Source organism: Talpa occidentalis, unplaced genomic scaffold (assembly GCF_014898055.3).
Source record: "Talpa occidentalis isolate TD23 unplaced genomic scaffold, MPIMG_talOcc4v2.1 talOcc4.3, whole genome shotgun sequence".
NCBI lineage: Eukaryota > Metazoa > Chordata > Mammalia > Eulipotyphla > Talpidae > Talpa > Talpa occidentalis.
Window position 1 is genome coordinate 599303 of NW_023603184.1, and position 18576 is coordinate 617878.

Consider the following 18576-nt stretch of genomic DNA (forward strand, 5'->3'; position numbering starts at 1 on the left):
CAAGGCTGGCAGGGGGAGCCTTCACTGAGACCCCATTCTGTATCAGGAGCCCATCCATTTGCATCTCTGTTAGTTCCCACCACTTCCCTGCAAAGCAGATCTGTGCTATACATGACCCAATGAGGAAGTGGAGGCTCAGGTGTGTGACTTGACCATGGTCACACCAACCTGAATGGCAGTGTCTTACCTGTCTCTTCATTGATCTTTGCTGTTCTGAACCGAAATATTCCTGTGCCCTTCCACGAACCATGTTATGCAACTGTGGAAGTTTGCCCAGAATGGCAAAGTTGACAAACTAAGGCATTAATGTTTAATTGATTCCGCCTAAACAATCAAGTGCTCGATGAAAGACTGACCATAATGACTTTTCCTTGAAACAAATAATAGAGCAGTTTCTATTTTGTCAAAGCCCAAAGATGACATTTAATTTAGGATGAGGTGGAGATGTTGTTTTAGAAATGGACCTAGCATCTTGCACCATGGAAGTGGCTTGTTTCTGGATTTTGTTCTTGTTTTAGGGGGCCATGATCTAGCTTATAAGGAGTTATCCATAGAATATTACTGTAAACTAGATGCCCTATTAGATCCTGCACCTGATTCCCAGGGGAGACTCTGTCCTTCCTCCCTCACCAGCTGACCCCCTCCCTTTCCTGGGATGCTGCAGGATTATGGGACTGTCTTCCACATGAACTGGGGAAACCTGTTCAACCTCAAGGCCCTGGTGGGCAAAGGGCAGACACCATGGCTCTCTGGCCCCCAGGAGCAGGCAAGTTGTCATAAATGTGATGAATACCTCCCCTGCTCATATTTGCTATGTGCCCCAGTGTTTCTGGCAGACATGCTAATGCATCACTGATGGCCTAAACACCTCATGACCTGGAAGAAAAAACATAAGTAAATAAATTAAAAATGGATATCAAAATGTACAAAAATATATGAGACATGGAGGTAGCACTGGCCAAGAGATGCTTAAAACTTACAGATAAAAGGGGTTCAGAGAGAGGATCAGAGAATCATCCTGGAGTACATCTCACCAAAGCTGAATTTTTGAAGATTACTAAGATTATTTTTGAAGATTACTAACCTCCTGACAGGCTGGCAGGAGCAAAGGGCATACTCTAAGCAGAGAAAACAACACCCAACTCTGTGAAGGCACTGACTATCAGTGATACTAACCCTGAGTTATGAGGACTTTTCTGTGCTGCACTTCCCAGATAGTCTACCCTTGCTGCGTAACTGTTCTCTTGACCTTTCTTCATCTTCAAATAGACCCATCTCTTAGTTGGGAACTTAGAGACAATCTTTTTGAATATCCGTGCATCAATTTTGTTGGGAATGCAAATTACTTTTTTAAGATAATAGTGTGTTATATTTGACAGATATTTTGTGTCTGCATTTTATATATCTTTACCATATGTAAGTGAAAATTCTAATTCAAGGTTACCTGTGTCAATTTCAGTCCTGTATTATTCTTAATTCTTTGTTCTGAGGCTCTTTGGAATGGAGCAAAATTTTCTCTCAAAGTGGAAATTTGCCTTTGATAGTAATAGCTTCTTTTGCTGGAGGATCACAGGATTACAGAAGAATGTTTTCCAAGTGGTTGATTTGAAATTGTAATGTGACATGTAAATATCTACTTCAGCAAATTTTTCTAAATCATCAATTGAGTAATTGATTAAACCTCTGACTTTGCATCATGATCTAAATGATTTAGGAATAATGGTAATAGGTCAAGAAAAAAAATCAGTATTTAAGTTTATGAAATAATACAGTGTCATGAAATACTAAACTTCCAATCACTTGTACAATCAAGTGGGTTTATTTCATGTTACCCAACCCCGCAGGAGATGACAGATAATTGACCATTATACCAACACCTACCTCATCTATTCTAAGGATCCCAAGAACTGTCAAGAATTCCTCGGCACATCTGATGTCATCAATTGGAAACAACAACTGCAGATCCAAAATACGTGCAGGATCTGGGATGCCTGCCTCCCCTGGGACCCTCACATCTACACCTGCAGATTAACTTTCCACCCTGAGCACATTTCCCTACAGCTTTTCCCTTTTTCTGCAAAATCCAAGACATTCAGCTTGATATCCATTCCTTGCTACAACCACTTCAGTGGAATAGAAGCCCAACATTGCAATCTCTCTCTCTCTCTCTCTCTCTCTCTCTCTCTCTCTCTGTGTGTGTGTGTGTGTGTGTATGTATACACACACATATATATAATACATAAATTAGATACATATACACTACAAATATATACTCTTTGCAATTATATGTATTATTGTATCTATTTTTTGTTGTGTAACATTGGTTTACAACACTGTATATAATTTAAGGGTATAGGCTCACTAGAGTTCAGATGTATGGACCACATCCCATCCCCTACCAAATCACTACAATTCTCCTCATAGTCCATTGGGCCCACTACCCATTTTGCTCCCCATTCCTACCCTCCCCTTCTGGTACCTTCAATTCCATAGCCAGGTATTCAGGGTTTGTTTTGGTTTACTTTTGTTGTACCTTTGTTATATTTCATTTTAATCTACAATGAGTGAAAACATCCCGTATTTATTTTTCTCCCTCTGACTTAGTTCCCTTTAGCATTATCACCTCCAGTTTCATCCATGTTGCTGCAAATGGCAAGAGTTTATCTTTTTCTTTCTATCTATCTTCTCTGTCTACTCAAATGTCCTTGGGCACATGGGTGGTTCCTGTAATGTGGCTGTTGCAAGGAGGGCTGCAGTGAGCATAGGAGTGCGTGGCTCCCTTTGAATTGGTGTTTTTGCGTGTTTCGGACTGATACCAAGGCGTGGAATAGTGGGATCCTATGACAGGTCTATTTTTAATATTTTAAGAAAACACCATACCATTTCCATAGTGGTAGACCAGTCTACAGATCCATCAGCATGAGAGGGTTCCTTTTTCTCCAGATTCTCACCAATACTTGTTGTTTCTGGTCATTTGGGCCAGGTGTGGGCCACTGTCACTCGTGTGAGGTGGTAGGTTACGGGGGGTTTGATTAGCCTTTCTCTGATGATGAGTGAGCATTTCTTCGTGTGCCTGTTGGCCATCTGCATGTCTTCCTTGGAGAAGTGTCTGTACTTACAGATTCTTTTTCTTGGGTCTTCCAGAGGTGCTAACATCAAAAATAGGTTTACAGGCAGGAGACCCCCAAAGTGCTTCCCTTGGATTTTGAGAAAGAAGGTCTTTATGAGAAAGGCAGTGAAACCCAGCTCTTGTCTGGATTCCCTTGCCTATGGAGTTGAACCTCAGCTTCTGGGAGAAAGGGAACAAACCCTACCATCCTACTCACAAGTAAAGATCCACCATGCTGGAGAAGAGTGAAATAAATAAAAGCCCTGGAGAAGGCTGGAAATTGTCCTGAGCCCAGCATCCTATTTCATCATTAACAAGTATAAGTTTATGACTGGGAACTTTCCAGACTGAAGCTGTGGGAGTGGGATGAAGCCTCTGTTGTCCTGGTTTGGCCTCAGCTTTTTCTTTCAAATGCTAAACATAGCCCTTTCCTTCAAAAACATGGATTTAGGAATTCATTATTCTTACTCTCTGATTTCAAATCTTTCTGTACAGTATAGGAAGGCAGACATGTTTCAATATTTTAAGGAGGTAAATCTGTTCTGGTTTTCTGTCCCTTTCATGACCTCCACTGAGATTCCTGGCTCTCCCACTGGGTATATCTTTCTTTCACAACAAAATCAGCTCCTGAGGTGATGGAGGTGATTTGCTCCAGTCCCTTTTATGTGTTATCAAAGTATATATTGTCTGTCTATATTTTCACATCATCTTATCAAGTATTTTTTGGGAGGTAGCCTTCAGATTGAGGCAAACTTCATGTACACCCTAGGTATATAAGATAAAATAAGCAGAACAGCCCAAAATGAGTTTTGGGGATTGAATGAATGAAGCATCTATGAGAGTTGGGCTTTGGTGTGTGTTGGGGGGGAGGGCGTAGGGATGGAGGTACAAACATCTTCTCAGTAAAATAACATGGAAACATTTAAAGAAATTTTTCTCTCCATAATCCCCAGATACCCCAATGGCTGCTCTGACCAGCTGACTCTTCTTCCTCCATAACCAATGGGTCAAGTGACCTGATAAAAGTAAGGGTGAGGAGGACAAGGACCGAAAATAGTGTCAAACTCCCTTCCTTCATTGTTTCACACAGTGGGGTTGGGATTCAAAGAATAATTTCTATGAAACCTCTTATCTGAGGGTGGCACAGCAAGTATTAATAGGGGATGTGGGCACTTCTCAGTATCTCATCACATAGCCTCAGTATCTTTCTTTATAAGTGAAACTAAAAATTGCCCATGTGGAGTCATTGCTGTGAAAGTAAGCTGCAGCTTTAAAAAGGGCAGGAAAGAGCAAAGCTCATCCTCAAGTGGGAGACTCACTGATTCTGCAGATCACACCTGCCTCATTGCCGTCCTGTCCCCAGCTCATCAGGCAGGGACTTGAGGGTGGACTGGGAGGGAGGAGGGACTGGCCACACCATGTGACCCCAATCAGTGTCTACTGTGATGGTTCCAAGTGTGTGTTTGCAGAGTCACGTGGGATATTTGGGGGCAAAGAGCAGCCTGGGGGTTGGAAAGGGATACTCAGTGGATCCACACCAGCCTCCAACCTTGCACAGCCAGTTTCCTCCACAGGAGACAAGAGGAAAGGGCTGGATTTCACTAGAGCCAATGTCCAGCTCAGTGCACGGCCCACATGAGGAGCCTCACTCCATGGTCTGAGGAGAGACAGAGCAGAAGGTGCCCTGCCAGGCCCTGCAGAGCCAACCCAGCTGGAGGACGGTGTCCTCCGTACCTCTTCATCTGTTCCCGGGACAGCAGCAAACACCCCTCTGACGCAGCCTACAGGTGAGGTCAGGTGTCAAGAAAAGGTAATCACTGCTTTGTGACTTCCTCGCCACTCAAAGGAGACAGGATGCTCATGAGTGTCGTGGCCGCTGCAGCCCCGGGAAGGCTCAGACTGGACAGGGGCGGCCTGTCCGGCAGCCCGGGCTGTGCTGCTGCCCCGGGGATGTTGGCCTGCATGGACGGTGCGTGCAGGGAGACAGCTGGGCACTGGCGGGTGGTGGGTGAGGCCGTGTCATGGGTGGGACAAACATGGCCGTGTCTGTCCTTCCCCGGTGTTCAAAGGGAGGCATCGCCACTGCACAGCTGACAAGACGGTCATTGAACTTCAAGGCAGAGAAGTTTAGAGGACGAGAAAGGATGATGCCACAGGCCAGGTTAATGTTGGTTGAAGGCACGCGGTGACCACACTGACGAGTTCCCTACGCGTCACCACCACAGCCTGTCTGCGTGTTCCCCTCCACGCCGCGTTAGTGTCTGTGGTGACGCGGTGGGTGTCCTGCCCTTTCTGACTTGGTGCAGCCACTTTTCCAGGCTCCTGCTGCAGAGCGGGATGGAGCCCCTGGCGCTGCCCCCTGCACCATCCCTCTTTCCTGTCACCGTCCCCTCTGCGGGACACGGGGGTTCTGGCCACTGTTTATGTCGGGGTGGCTTTTCCCAACCCTGTTCAGAGCTTTTCTCTTCTTGTGAAATGTTCTTGTGAAATGTTTCTTTTGACTGAATTTCAGCTTCTGGAACAACTGGGTCTAATGTTCTGAAGTCCACTCACAAGTGCCTGATGTCCGGCTCTGCCTGGTTCAGACCCAGTCTCAGTGGCTTCAGCCCACCCTGCTTCCTGGCATGGGGTTAGCTCCAGTGTGTACCATGGAGGGTGGTCCCGGATGTTGTACTTTTCCAGAAATATACAGAGTAATGCCCCACAGAAAATCACACCCCCTGATTTTGACCAAAATCTTTATTGCTTCTTTTATTCATGGAACTTCCTTGTGAGTTCCCACTGGATAAAACCTGTTTAATGTTTATACTCTTAGAACCTGTAAAACAAGCCTTCCCTAGCCTGACCTGGGCTTGTCTTCAGACATGATTTTTTTCAAAGTCGTGTGCAGCATGTGCAGCACATCATGACCTCTGCCCATGTGTGCTGAGCAAATGGCTGACTGAATGAATGAGCCTGTGCCTTTGGAAGGGGAGTGAAGACACAGCCAGGTTAATAAAAGCACTTCTGGTGCTTAAATATTGGCCACTCATTTACTGAAGGCACGTTCTGCGCTGCATCCTGAGCTAAGCACAGTGTGCAGGACAATAAATAAGATGAGCTTCCTGCTCCAGAGGAATTCACTGCCTAGAAAAGAAAAAGTCTAGCAAAATGAGTTCTACCATTGAGAGATGCCTGAGAGTTATGAGAGTGCAGAAAAGGGAGACCCTTGATCTGCCTGCAGGCGCAGTGGTACCCAGCCAGGAATAGATGCAGAAAGGCCAGTGGTCCAGCAGAGGCGTTGGAGAAATGCCCTGTGGTCTGATGTGTGGGTGCATCCACAGGAGAGTCCAGGAAGGTGACCAGGGCCCGAGGGTTCAACGGTTCCCTCAGCATTTCCTGGTGATTCCTAAAAGTCAGCAGCTCAGGTCAGGGGCCACCCCTCCTTCATGTTCTGGCCACATCGCTCCTCTTGTCATTGTGCAGGGGAGGCAGGGATATGAGTCTCCAGCAGTCTGACAAGGAGGGAAGGGAGGAGACACCAATGGAAAATCAGGAACAATTCTAGTTAGCCTTAAAATCACATCCATTTTAGAAGCAATTTTTCACTTTATCCAGTAAAGTTTTGGGGGGGGGGTTATGACTAATTCAATCTGTATATCAATTTGGGGATAGGATGGTGACATATTAACTGTAAGGAATCTTCTGGGTCCTATTTTACCTTCTGTCTCCTTATGGACATTTTCAAGGGCTGTTTTTTAACTTCTCTGATCTTTTCTTCTACCACATATAATTTATAGCAAATCACACCCAATGCAGTTCCCGTTTTAGAAATTGTACTTTTTCATGACTCTAAGTTCTACTGTGTTTTCTCTCTTTCTTTGTTTCTTTGTTTCTTTGTTTCTTTCTTTGTTTCTTTGTTTCTCTCTCTCTCTCTCTCTCTCTCTCTCTCCCCCCCCTCTCTCCCTTTCTTTCTTTCAGTCCTCATGGCCCATTTTAGACTTCAGATGCCTTGAAGTGTCAGATAATAACTTTGTATTGCTGTATTTTGTTACAACAACAAGAGGAGCTAATACACACTCATGTGTTATTGTAGCATTATTTACAATAGCCAGGCTATGGAAACAACCTAGTGTGCCCCAGAACAGATAATGTTACATTCACACACACACACACACACACACACACACACACACACGAGTACTACTCAGTCATCAAAACAGATAAATTCTTGCCATTTGCGGCAACTCAGATGAGCTGGAGGGGATTATGCTAAATGAATTAAGTCAGAAGAAGAAAGACAAATACCAGATGATGTTACTTACATGTGGAATATAGAGAAAACAAACAGAGGGTCAGATAAAGCCAAACTAAGAGCTAACCCTAGAAAACTGACTATAGAGAAGTGGAAATAGTAATAAAACATGTCCAATGCTCATTTATGAAACAGACTCTTCCATACACTGATTTATGCATGTAGTGCCGTAGTTCATTTAGTCTTTGCAAACTTCTTTCCCTTTGACGGTGCTGTTCTTCTCCCTTCCAGGGTGAGGAAACCAAGGTGCAGAGAGGCTCGGTGCCTTTTCCAAGGTAACAGAGCTTATTACAGGTAGATAATCACTAGACAGTCACTAGTATTTCAAAATATGGTAGTATACCTGTTTAAAAGTGTGCTTATTAATCTAAAACAAAGCTGTGACCGGACTCACTGAGCTTTTAGGAAAGTGAGGTGAGGATCAGAATGTGCCTCCCCACCTTCCCCAGCACTCCCTGCCTGTCTTCTCCTTCCTCAGACTTGTTGAGGATTGAGGGAAGGTGACACTGATGCAGACCCAGTAAAGAGGCTCTGCCATTAGCACAGAACTGTTCTCTCGGCCAGAGTCTCCTCCAGCGCCTCTATCCCTGCCTCTCTCTTGGTTGTCTCTCTAGGCTAAGGCGTCTTCCACGATGTTCCCATTGCAAGGTGCCCAGATGCTGCAGATGCTGGAGAAAGCCTTGAGCAAGAGCCTCCCTGAATCCTTGAAGGTGACAATAGACAATTCTGTAGGCAGTGAGAGGAGAAATTCCTTCCAAGAGGAGGAAAAGAGATGAACATGAACTGAGCACCCACATTGCACCAGGCCCTGTTGCAAGTTTCCTCTCATCTAGTTGTCATTATCTCCCTCCAAGATCTGCTCTTATGTGCATGTCACTGTGGCGAAAACAGACTCAGTGGGGAGTTCATGCTCTGGTGTGAGATGGGCTTGCCGGGGCCCAGAGCTGCCTTGTACTTTGTGCTCTGGACACCAAAGGTGCATGTGGTGAGGTGACCCCTGAGGGGGTGTCCTGTACTTCTAAATCTTATTCAATGTTGTTTCCTCAATAAACTTTAAATGAGAGAAGCAAAAGCATCTCCTTGCTCCTCTCCAAGAAATATCCCATCACAGTGCTTGAAATTTGCCCAGAGGTTTCCTCCCAAACTGGCTGAGACTATATATCAATATTTCCTTTGTTCTCCCTTGAAAAACATTTGCCAGGTGAGAGGTTGCCAACCCTCCCCAGCATTTTCTTTGAATTCATTAGGTCAGTGATGGGCCAATTCCTATTTTGACTTAAAATTTCCTTTTGCTGTGACATTATTGCGATTCAGACCATCATGTGACTGACTCCCAGGAACTCCCTCCACTTAATTAAATTCATCAAAATCTCAGGACGAAGTAAAACATACACACATAGAGGCCATGTAAAAATAACTTGAGGATAGCATGATTCTTGGTTGTTTTTCTTTAGCAATTGAAGAACTAGGACACATTCCAGTAGAGCCAATTCTCACTATGTCTGGGTGTTTATTGTTCTTTTTCAATTGCACACCCAAGGCACACATTTTCACCTAATCAAAATTAAAAATATGTGTATGCCATGTCCTTTTAATGGAAGCATAACCTAGAAATCGACACTTAAAACTGTTGAGAAAAGTTCACCCATTCTTCAAGTGTTAGAAGTTAAATGCAATTCATTGTACTCGTCAACTCTAGTTGAGCCAATCTCTATCTGGATAACTCCTAGCTCAGTATGTTCTTAGTTCAGGAGAAAAATAAAAAGTTTTAGTTAATTACACCATGAAAATACGAAGGAGTATCACTTCCCATATTTTCAGATTTTGCAGTGCATACTACCATAGTGTAAGTCAATTTTAAAGACCCCCCCCTAGATCCAGGCTGTGGGGCCCCAAGTCCCTCCTCTTGAGCACTAAACTGTCACCTCCAAGTGTTGGCAGGAGATCCTGGAATCTTTCCACAGGGTGAGGTGGGCACATATACTGAAAAAGTTTTAGATGTGAGCATGAACTTTGAGCCAGCAATTACCATTCTGGAGTCTAAGAAAACATCAGGTGTCCATGCAAAGATTGTCATGTGAGCATGTTCTAGGAGCACAAATTTGTTAAAATGAAAAGTTGGAAACAGCTGATGGCTGTCCATGAGCAATGGATAAGCAAAATCATATATCGATACATCTGGATAATGGAATGCTGGCGAACTATATACAGCAGTTGAATGTTTCGTGCTTATGAAAAAAAAATATGGCCATAGTATAGTCAGTGGGGAAAATGGCATGTATGAGATCATGTTGTTTTTGTGAATTGTTTATCTCTATGCGTGTGATTAGAGGAAAGTGTGGGCAAAGGTAAGATTTAATCCCAAAATGAAGAGCGGTGTTCTTAACCTCATTAATTTATTTGTTTAGATATTTTACTATATGCATGTCTGTTCCATATTGGGTAGTGAGAAAAGCTATTATCATTTAAGGTTTAGAAATATAGTGCATGGGGGTTATTTAATCTAGATGTGCTATTTCTCACATTTCTCGCATACAGTTGTGTGAGCACAGACATCAGCCTTGTCCTGATGGCACAGGGGTGCTCTGCTCTCTCCTTCCCTAATCATCTGACCCCTCCCTTTCCTGGGATGCTGTAGGTTTATGGGACCGTCTTCCACATGAGCCAGGGTAACCCGTTCAACCTCAAGGTCCTGGTGGACAAGTGGCCTGACTTCGACACTGTGCTTGTCCGCCCCCAGGAGCAGGTAAGGGGTTACAGGGGTGATGAACACTTCTCTGATCCTCCTCGCTATGGGCCCCATGCACCTGGCATGTTAGCCCTGGGATCAGCAGTGAATTGCACGATGGTGAGCAAGACCCTGTCTTAAAGAAGCTTGTGGGCAGGAGGAAAGCAGAGATAAGCAACTAAACCCCAGCGTGAAGTGTGCAAGATGGAAGATGTTCAACACGCAGAAAGATAAAGCCATCGCAGGTTAAATGGTAGAGATGGAGGTCACAGGATGAAGGGAGACACTTGCTGGCGAAGGCTGCTCTGAACCGGATTGGGTAGATAAATATTTTTTGTCAAGCTGAAAAGAGGACATTGTAATTAGAGAAAACAGCAAGGAAAGTTGCAAAGGTGTGAAAGGATGATGAGTTAGTAAGATTGTAAAAACAAATATCTAATGCTACAATCTAATATACAATCTAATAAATATCTAATGCTACAATGTATGCATTATAGGGAAATATTTAAAAACTGGTGAAACTAAATGCAAAAACCTTAAGATAATTTTAAAACATCCAGTAAAATTATAAACTTTTATAAGTACAAATATTAAAGCTTTTATACCAATACCTTTGTTTTAAAATCTTAAGACTGAATTGAAATAAAGTTAGCAGAATTTAATATTTCATGGGATCTTGAGTAATAAAAATGTTATTAGTATCACAGCTGATGTGTAAGTGTATTTTTGTGCTATATTTCCTAAAGAATTAAAAAAATTTCTAATTTTGCCCAATGTGGTAATATTTTTCCCAATGTCACCTGCTTCCAAATAATCTCATCTGCTACATGGTACTTTGAGGGGTTCTCTCTAAATAGGTCAATTATTTGTTATCTGAAACTGAAAATTGTTTAGCTATATATTCTTTTAAGAAAGCATTGTTAATTGGTTTTTATTTTCTTTGGCTTCATTAGGTATTGCCAGATTTTTTATTCCAATGTTACCCATAACCAAGTTTAATACTATCATGTTCATGGCTAGTGTTTTCCAAATATGTCAAATATAACAAAATTTTTATTGTAATACAAGCATTTCCTTGTCAATGAATTTTCTATTCTTCTGTGAAAAATGATGTCAGTAGAGAAAAAAAGCTTTCTCAATATCTGTCAGAGCATATTTGAATTTCATACAATAGATGGGTAAAGAATAGGATTATTCTATAATTTTTCTTCATAAGTCAAATACTTGACTCTCTCATTCTGATCCCATGATGTAAATGATTCAGAAGAAATTTAATTGACCCACGAAATTCTAATTTAAAAATATCATAGAATGATGAAATGAAGAAAAAAGTTTGGCAATCGTAATATATAAGCAATTTTCCTTATTCCACTTTTTCTGATGATACAGGAGATGACCGATGACCTTGATCACTACACCAACACTTATCAAGTCTTCTCCAAGGACATCAGGAAGGGCCAGGAAGTCCTGGCCACACCGGAAGTCATCAACTGGAAACAACATCTGCAGATCCAAAGTCAGTACCAGACCAGGACGTGCGTGGGCCCTGCCCTGTCCTGAACAATGTCCCCATGACCATGTCTCCCTGGACAACCTCTACACCCTCAGCCTGCTGCAGCTTTTATAACTCAGGTGCAACTTACCTGAGAAGCAGACAGAAAACACCTCAAACTTGCACAGAAAAGGCTCCATCAGGGAAGCCTCACAAGCTTCTTGATGACCGAGATGGAGGGCAGATTCCGTATCCCGTCCAGGACCACAGGGTGACAGCACAGAGCAGAGTCCTGGGCCTGCCCTCCCTGGAGTGGGGCGACAGCTGCTGCTCAGGGCAGCCCTGTGCCCGTTGCTCCTGCCCATGGAGGAAAACAGAAGGAAAACAGGCAGTGCAGGGCCCCTCTGGGGGAGGACACAGGGGATGGGAACACACTGTGGCCCACCAGGCACAGCTCAGCAGACTGGGACATGGTGAGTGGTGGGCAGTGCGGCTGCATCTGTTTATAACTGAGAGCCACAGGACTGTGTACCAGAGCTGGAGCCCACTGGCATGGCTGTGGTGAGTGAATTTCTGGGCACGGTGTCACTAGCCCAGAACAGAGGGGGCACAGCCCCACGAGGCAGCCCTGTCACTCAGCAGCAGTGCTGAGACCACAACTAAGGTTCCTGTCCACAAAGCCAGATCACTGCCTTCCCCCCGCCACTGGCAGCTTCCTGGGGTGCACATGGCTCCTTCTCTGCTCCCACCCTCTAGGTTCACAGTCCAGCCTCAACGAGGTGATATTAAATCTTGCAGCCGCTAAATCCCTCCAAGTCAAGCATTCCCAGAACATCCTCTATATGTGGGCAGACACAGTAAGGAAGCTGGTTCCTTCCCTGCTGGATGAGAAGAACTTGGCCCCCACGGGGGGCAAACCCAAACCCATGTGAGTGTGCACAGAAGCCTTCTGCTCGGCCATTCCCCCACACCTGCGCTGCCTCCGCTTCTCTCCCTGCCTCTCTCTGGCCTCCCCACAGCCTGTCAGGAAGGGGCCAGATTAATCTTTTGCCAATGAAATGTAACTGATTCATTCAGACCACACGGCCCTGCCGCCTGACCGGTCACTTCTGTCCCCGTGGAAACTCTCAGGCGCCTTCACCTCCACCCTGTCCTGTCCTTCTCCCTTCTCTCCGCCACCCCCCCTTCTCCAGTCCCTCTCAGCACAATCCCCCCACCTCCTGGGATCCCCAGAACTTTGCTTGCTCTGTCCCCCGAGACAACAGGGGAAAGGACAATGGACCCTTCATCCTCACGGCCTGTGCTTTTGTCTTGGGCCCTCCACAGCAACGAAGCCCTGTTCAGGCCCTCCTCCCTGGACGTGGCCCACGCTGCCCTGGTGAATGAGTTCTGGGGTTTTGGCGGCAATGAGAGGAGCCTGAGGTTCATCGAGCGCTGTATCCGCACCTTTCCCTCCTCCTGCCTCCTGGGGCCAGAGGGCACTCCCGTGGCCTGGGGCCTGATGGACCAGACAGGAGAGATGCGTGCGGGGGCCACTGTGCCCAAGTACCGTTCCCAGGGCCTCAACGGCCACGTCCTGTATACCCACTGCCTGGCTCTGAGCAAACTGGGCTTCCCTGTCTACTGTCATGTAGCCAAGAAGAACAAAATCATGCAGAAAATAAAGCTATCTTTTCATCATGTGCCCATGCCCTGTGACTGGAACCAGTGGCACTGTGTCCCTCTGTGACAGCCCTGACCTGGCAGTGCCCATGGAGATGTGAATGTGTGGACAAAGATGCATAATAAATTGTTGTCATGGTAAAGCAGTGGGTGCTGTTTCATCTTGGGGGGTTTGGGTGAGTGGTCACCAGGCTTCTAAGGTCCCTGAGGCTCAGCAGGTGAAGCAGCCCCAGCTGCTCCTGCAGGCCCCACACTCCCAGCTCTCTTGACATGAACAGGGGTCTGGGAGCTGAATTTTGTGTGGTCACAAAGGCTTTTAATTCTCCCTTCCCCTTCTTTGCTAAAAGCATCTGGGCTCCCTTCACCCTCGTGACTCTCCCAGTGTCACCTTCAGGGAGACCTCAGAGTCCAATGAGGACTCAGGGCTTTGCCCAGAATCTGCCACATCTGCACACTGCACACAGAAGTGGCCAGACCCATAACCTGCAAGAGACCCAGGAAAAGCAAGGGGACCTTTGGGTTTCTGACATTTTAAGAAGTAGAAAAAAAATCCATTATTTGGTTTTTTGTTTGTTTGTTTGTTTTAAGATTTTATTTTTATTTGTTTATACAAGCACTGGGTATAGTCAGAAGTGCGGGAGGGTAAGAGAATTCACCAGAGCCAGAGCAGGGAGCAGAGCAGGCAGAAGGACCAAAGTACACTGCTGAGGGGAGCAGCGGGCGCCAGGAGAGGTCTGCATGCCATGTGGGGCCCTCCTCCGGTGGCTGGGGAGTAGCCGGGGATTGAACCAGTGCTGCAGAGGCTGCGGGCAGCTTCGCAAACCAGCGCTCAACCGCTGCGCCACCGGGGAGGCCCAAAAAATCCATTATTTGCAGGCACATGCCATCTTTGTCCTTGAATCTTTATTTCTCTTTGGTGCCTTTCAATCCGAAATGCAGGCTCGGGTACATGTTTGTTTTCTTAATTTTCTTAAGTCTGTGAACTATCTTTTGTTAGTTTTGTTTTCTCCCCCAAATTATGCTTATGGAGGAAAGGAGGTTTTCATTTCATATCCACTCTGGGGCATTACAGGTTCAAACATCTGCAAGTGTGCCCTTGCACTCCCTGCCCGCCGCCAGTGCCCCCCATCTACCAGGGTGCACTGGGCCCCTCCGCTCCCTTACCCCTACTCCACCAACCTCCCCCTCTTGTGGCCTCAATTTTGCAGTCAGATGGTTTGGTTTTGACTGACCCCTTGTTATTTCTCTGTATTGCATGTACAAGTGAGGACTCATCTGATGCCTCTGGATATTGCAATATATCGCCCTGGTAGCATGAGCTAACAGTTCTATCATGTCAATAATCATTTCTTTTTTGTGATGGGAATAATTAAAGTCTAGTCTCTTGGCAAGTTTGATGTTTATTGTACAATAACGCTTTATATAATCCCTATGCTGTGCATTAGGATCTCACTTTCGTAAGCTGGATGGAGGCTCTGATCAGATTATTTGGAGCCAGTACACACAATCAAAGAAATTCACATTTTAGTGACATTCTCAAAGGGGCCAGGGCAAATTATCTTGACACAAATGCACTAATCCCAATGTTGACTAAGCAGTGAGACCCATTTCACCCCAGTGCACAGAAAAAGTGCCCTGTCAGCCTGGCTTCTGCTGACTCTGTCCCCTGAGAACTGTCCTTGGGAAGGAGTTGGCCCATAAATCAATAACGAATACCAAGGAGCATAGGCCTTTACCAGAAGGGCTTGGCTGGCGGCTGCTGGATCTGCAGGTTTAAGGAACTACAACCAAAAGATCAACTCACTGCATTTAACCAACCCCCCCCACTTCTACTTCTGAGAAATTCCCACATTGCCAGAAGGACAGAAAGCAACTCCGCACACCCCAAGAATAAATATTTACAGCCTCAGAGAATAAACTGTCATAGCTACTATGTTCAGAAACAAGCTGGTGTGGAAATATCATCGTTATGGTTTACATCATTGTTTGTGTTTTGGGGATTACAGGAACCCCCACCCCCTGTGATATTGCCATAACACTCCCACCACCAAAGCACCTTTGTCAGCTGCCTTAGTAAGTTTACGTTTTTCAAAAGGGAAATAAGAAAATAAAAGTAGTAACATGCATTCCTAATAATTATACAAACAAAATTTAGCTGACATGCATTGGTTTGGAATTCATATTAGCAGTTGAAGAAAATGATAAATTTCAGCCAGAGATTAGTGAAAATAAAGACACATTTTAAAAATGTATGATCCGGGCCTCCCTGGTGGTGCAAGGGGTTAAGCACTGCACTATGAAGCAATCCACAACCTCTGCAGCACGAGTTCGATCCCCGGATGGGCAGGGAGCAACCCACATGGCGCAGCAGACCTCTCCTGTCTCACCCACTGCTCCCCTCAGCAGTGTATTTCAGCAGATCTGCCTGTTCTGTTTCCCACTCTGTCTCTGGTGAATCCTCTCAACCCCCACATCTCTGGCCTGTACCCCATCTCTTGTATGCATAAGTAAATAAATCTTTTAAAAAATGTATAATCCCCTTAATTCAATTCACATATGCCCTTGGATCCGAGTTTAGAAGCGCCTACTCTTATTTTTTTTTTAAGATTTTTTTATTTATGCATACAAGAGCTGGGGTACAAGTCAGAGATGTGGGGGGGGGGTGAGAGGATTCACCAGGACAGAGAAGGGAACAGAACAGGCAGACTGATGAAGTACACTGCCGAGGGGAGCAGTGGGCATGGCAGGAGAGGTCTGCGTACCATGTGGAACCCTCGTTGATGGCCAGGGATTGAACCAGTGCTGCAGAGGCTGCGGGCAGCTTCGCAGCCCAGCACTCAACCACTGCACCACCAGGGGAGGCCTCAGAACCAGTTTAAAGAATTACAGGATTTAGACTCATCCAGCTTCTTGCCACCATCTTGGCTCCACATTCCCCTGACAAAATGCTCTTTGAAGCCCCAGAAATCCTTGCTGCTACAGAGCAAGTGTTACCCCAACTCCAGACTGAGACAGGATCTGGAACAGAACCCAATGGTAATGAATCAGTCAGAGCTCAAGGAACAAGCTCTCATACGGGCAGCCACACACTTAAGCCCTGTTGGGGCTACAACTGGACTCCAGGAAGGAGCAGAAGGCTATATCCAGACTGGACCTCTAACAGGTGCCAGGGGCAATTAGAGTCACTCTCTGGAAATGTGAGGACTTTCTCTGTCACCACCATGCCAGATGTCTACAAGGTCCCAGCCTGACCTGCATAGTTTTGGGGAAGCAAAGATGGAGGATTAATGTCAGTGAGCACAGCTGGTGGCTGGGGAGAAAGCCAAAGTTCAAGGTAAAGTGTTTCACATACTCAAGAAAACACACAGACTCAGCTGTACAAGAGGAGCATGCAGAGGTGTGGAGTAGATGGGACATCAATTTCGTGTTTTTTTCTTGGTGGAGACAAAGAGATTCAACATTTGAAACCGTGAATAATTACTAAATTTTTTAGAGAAGTTCAAATTGTTGTGTAGAGAAAACAGAATGGAAAGACAGTACAGACTTTGTAAGTAAATGTCCTTGTGCTAGAAGACAGGCACAAATATTCTTGGGACAGAAACCAAGAGTGTAGCAACACCTGGGGACCAGCTGGGGAGATAATCCCGGCAGGTTCAGAGGCGAGTTCAAGAATCCGGGGCTGGGAAGACCCTTGAATTTTCCGACTGCGAGAATGAGCGTGAGGGCTGAGGAAGATAGAGGACTATGGATCAGGTTTCTGGGGCCCAATTCTGTTGTTAGGCAGATTTGTGAGATAATAGATGCCACGCGGGGTTCGTAGAGGTCCATTCTGCTGACAGTAATCGAGATCATGTTGGTCTACCACCATCATGATTGGGTGGCGAAGAGGATCCCCCCTTAGGTGTTATTACCATAGCACCCCCACCATTAGAGCACCCATGGTCCACCACCACAGTCTTTGGTGCTTCTCCCCAAACCCCTCTGGATTCCTTGGTTCCAGAGTCAGCTCTAACTAGGGTTAGTTTTGAAGTTTGGCTTTATCTGAACTTTGCTTTCTCTAAATGTTATCTAGCACCGGCACCATCTGGTGTTTGTCTTTCTCCTTCTGACTTATTTCGCTCAGCATATTCCCTTGCTCCATCCATGTTGTCAAAAATGGGGTTGTCTTTTTAATGATTGAGTAATATTCCATCACGTATGTAGACCACATCTTCTTGATGCACTCATCCGTTTTTGGACACTTAGATTGTTTCCGTATCTTGGCTATTGTACATAGAGCTACAATGACCACGGCTATGCATGTTTCCCTTCAAATGAGTGTTCTGTGTTCTTTGGGTATATACCTCGGAGTGCAAATCCTGGATCATATACTATATCTGATTTTTTAAAATTTATTTTTATTTATTTATGTATACAAGAACTGGGGTACAGGCCAGAGGTGTGGGGTGAGAGGATTCACCAGAGACAGAGTGGGGAGCAGAGCAGGCAGACTGCTGAGGAGAGCAGCAGGTAAGACAGGAAAGGTCTGCTGTGCCAGGAAATGTCCCACCGTCCGGGGATCAAACTTATGCCACAGTGGCTGGTGATAGCGTGACAGTGCTGAGACCTACCCCTTGCACCACCAGGGAGGCCCCTGGTATGTCCAATTTCATGCTTTTGAGGAACCTCCATACTGCTCTCCAAAGGGGCTGGACCAGTCTACATTCCCAACAGTGTGTGAGGGTCCTTTTTCTCCTCACCTTTGGCAGCACTTGTTTTCTGGCCTTTTTGAGAAGGGCTGTTCTCACAGGTGTGAGGTGTTACCTTGTTGTGGTTTCGGTGTGCATTTCCCTATTGGCTGTTGTCAGTCTTCCTTGAAGAAGTGCCCATTTTTTTTGCTCTTCTGCCAAGTTTGTGATCTGGCTATTTTTGTTGTTGTTGTGTGAGTTCTTGTAGATCTTTGTTGATATCATCCCCTAGTCAGATGTATGGTGTGCACGTATTTTCTCCCATTCAATAGGGGTCTTTTGTGTTAGTGGCAGTTTCTTTCACCATGAAGAGCTTTTTGGACCAATGCCATTCCAGTTGTTTTCCTTGCTGTTGGAGATCAAATCACAAAGATATCACTGGAGCTTACATCGCAATGTTTTGCCTATATTTTCTTCTATGTATTTTATGGGTTTAGGTTCTTACATCCAAGTTTCTCACCCATTTTGATTTGATTTTTGGTTATAAAATGAGACAGTGGTCTAGTTGCATTCCATTGTATGGGGCCGCTCAGTTTTCCCAACACCATTTACTGAACAGGCTTT

General features: G+C 45.3%; 1 protein-coding gene across 3 annotated transcripts; it reads left to right on the forward strand.

Moving 5' to 3' along the window:
• The first annotated feature begins 4652 nt into the window (after positions 1-4652).
• On the forward strand, positions 4653-13415 carry LOC119254331 (glycine N-acyltransferase-like). Of its 3 annotated transcripts, XM_037521440.1 has the most exons (7): positions 4653-4896; positions 7635-7678; positions 8018-8113; positions 10042-10149; positions 11521-11647; positions 12380-12551; positions 12950-13415. In XM_037521440.1, exons 3-7 carry the CDS (start codon positions 8036-8038, stop codon positions 13350-13352), a joined length of 888 nt encoding a protein of 295 aa, XP_037377337.1. In that variant the 5' UTR covers positions 4653-4896; positions 7635-7678; positions 8018-8035; the 3' UTR covers positions 13353-13415. The 3 variants fall into 3 exon arrangements, with proteins under 3 accessions (XP_037377337.1, XP_037377336.1, XP_054555141.1); XM_037521439.1 differs by lacking the exon at positions 7635-7678; XM_054699166.1 differs by lacking the exons at positions 7635-7678; positions 8018-8113.
• Positions 13416-18576: the final 5161 nt, after the last annotated feature.

What these genes read in the sequence shown, in the direction of transcription:
- LOC119254331 (XM_037521440.1), top strand. Translation starts at nt 8,036, where the DNA reads ATGTTCCCATTGCAAGGTGCCCAGATGCTGCAGATGCTGGAGAAAGCC. An exon ending in GCCTCCCTGAATCCTTGAAG is followed by an intron (nt 8,114 to 10,041) that starts GTGACAATAGAC and finishes GGGATGCTGTAG; the next exon opens with GTTTATGGGACCGTCTTCCA. An exon ending in ACAACATCTGCAGATCCAAA is followed by an intron (nt 11,648 to 12,379) that starts GTCAGTACCAGA and finishes CCCACCCTCTAG; the next exon opens with GTTCACAGTCCAGCCTCAAC.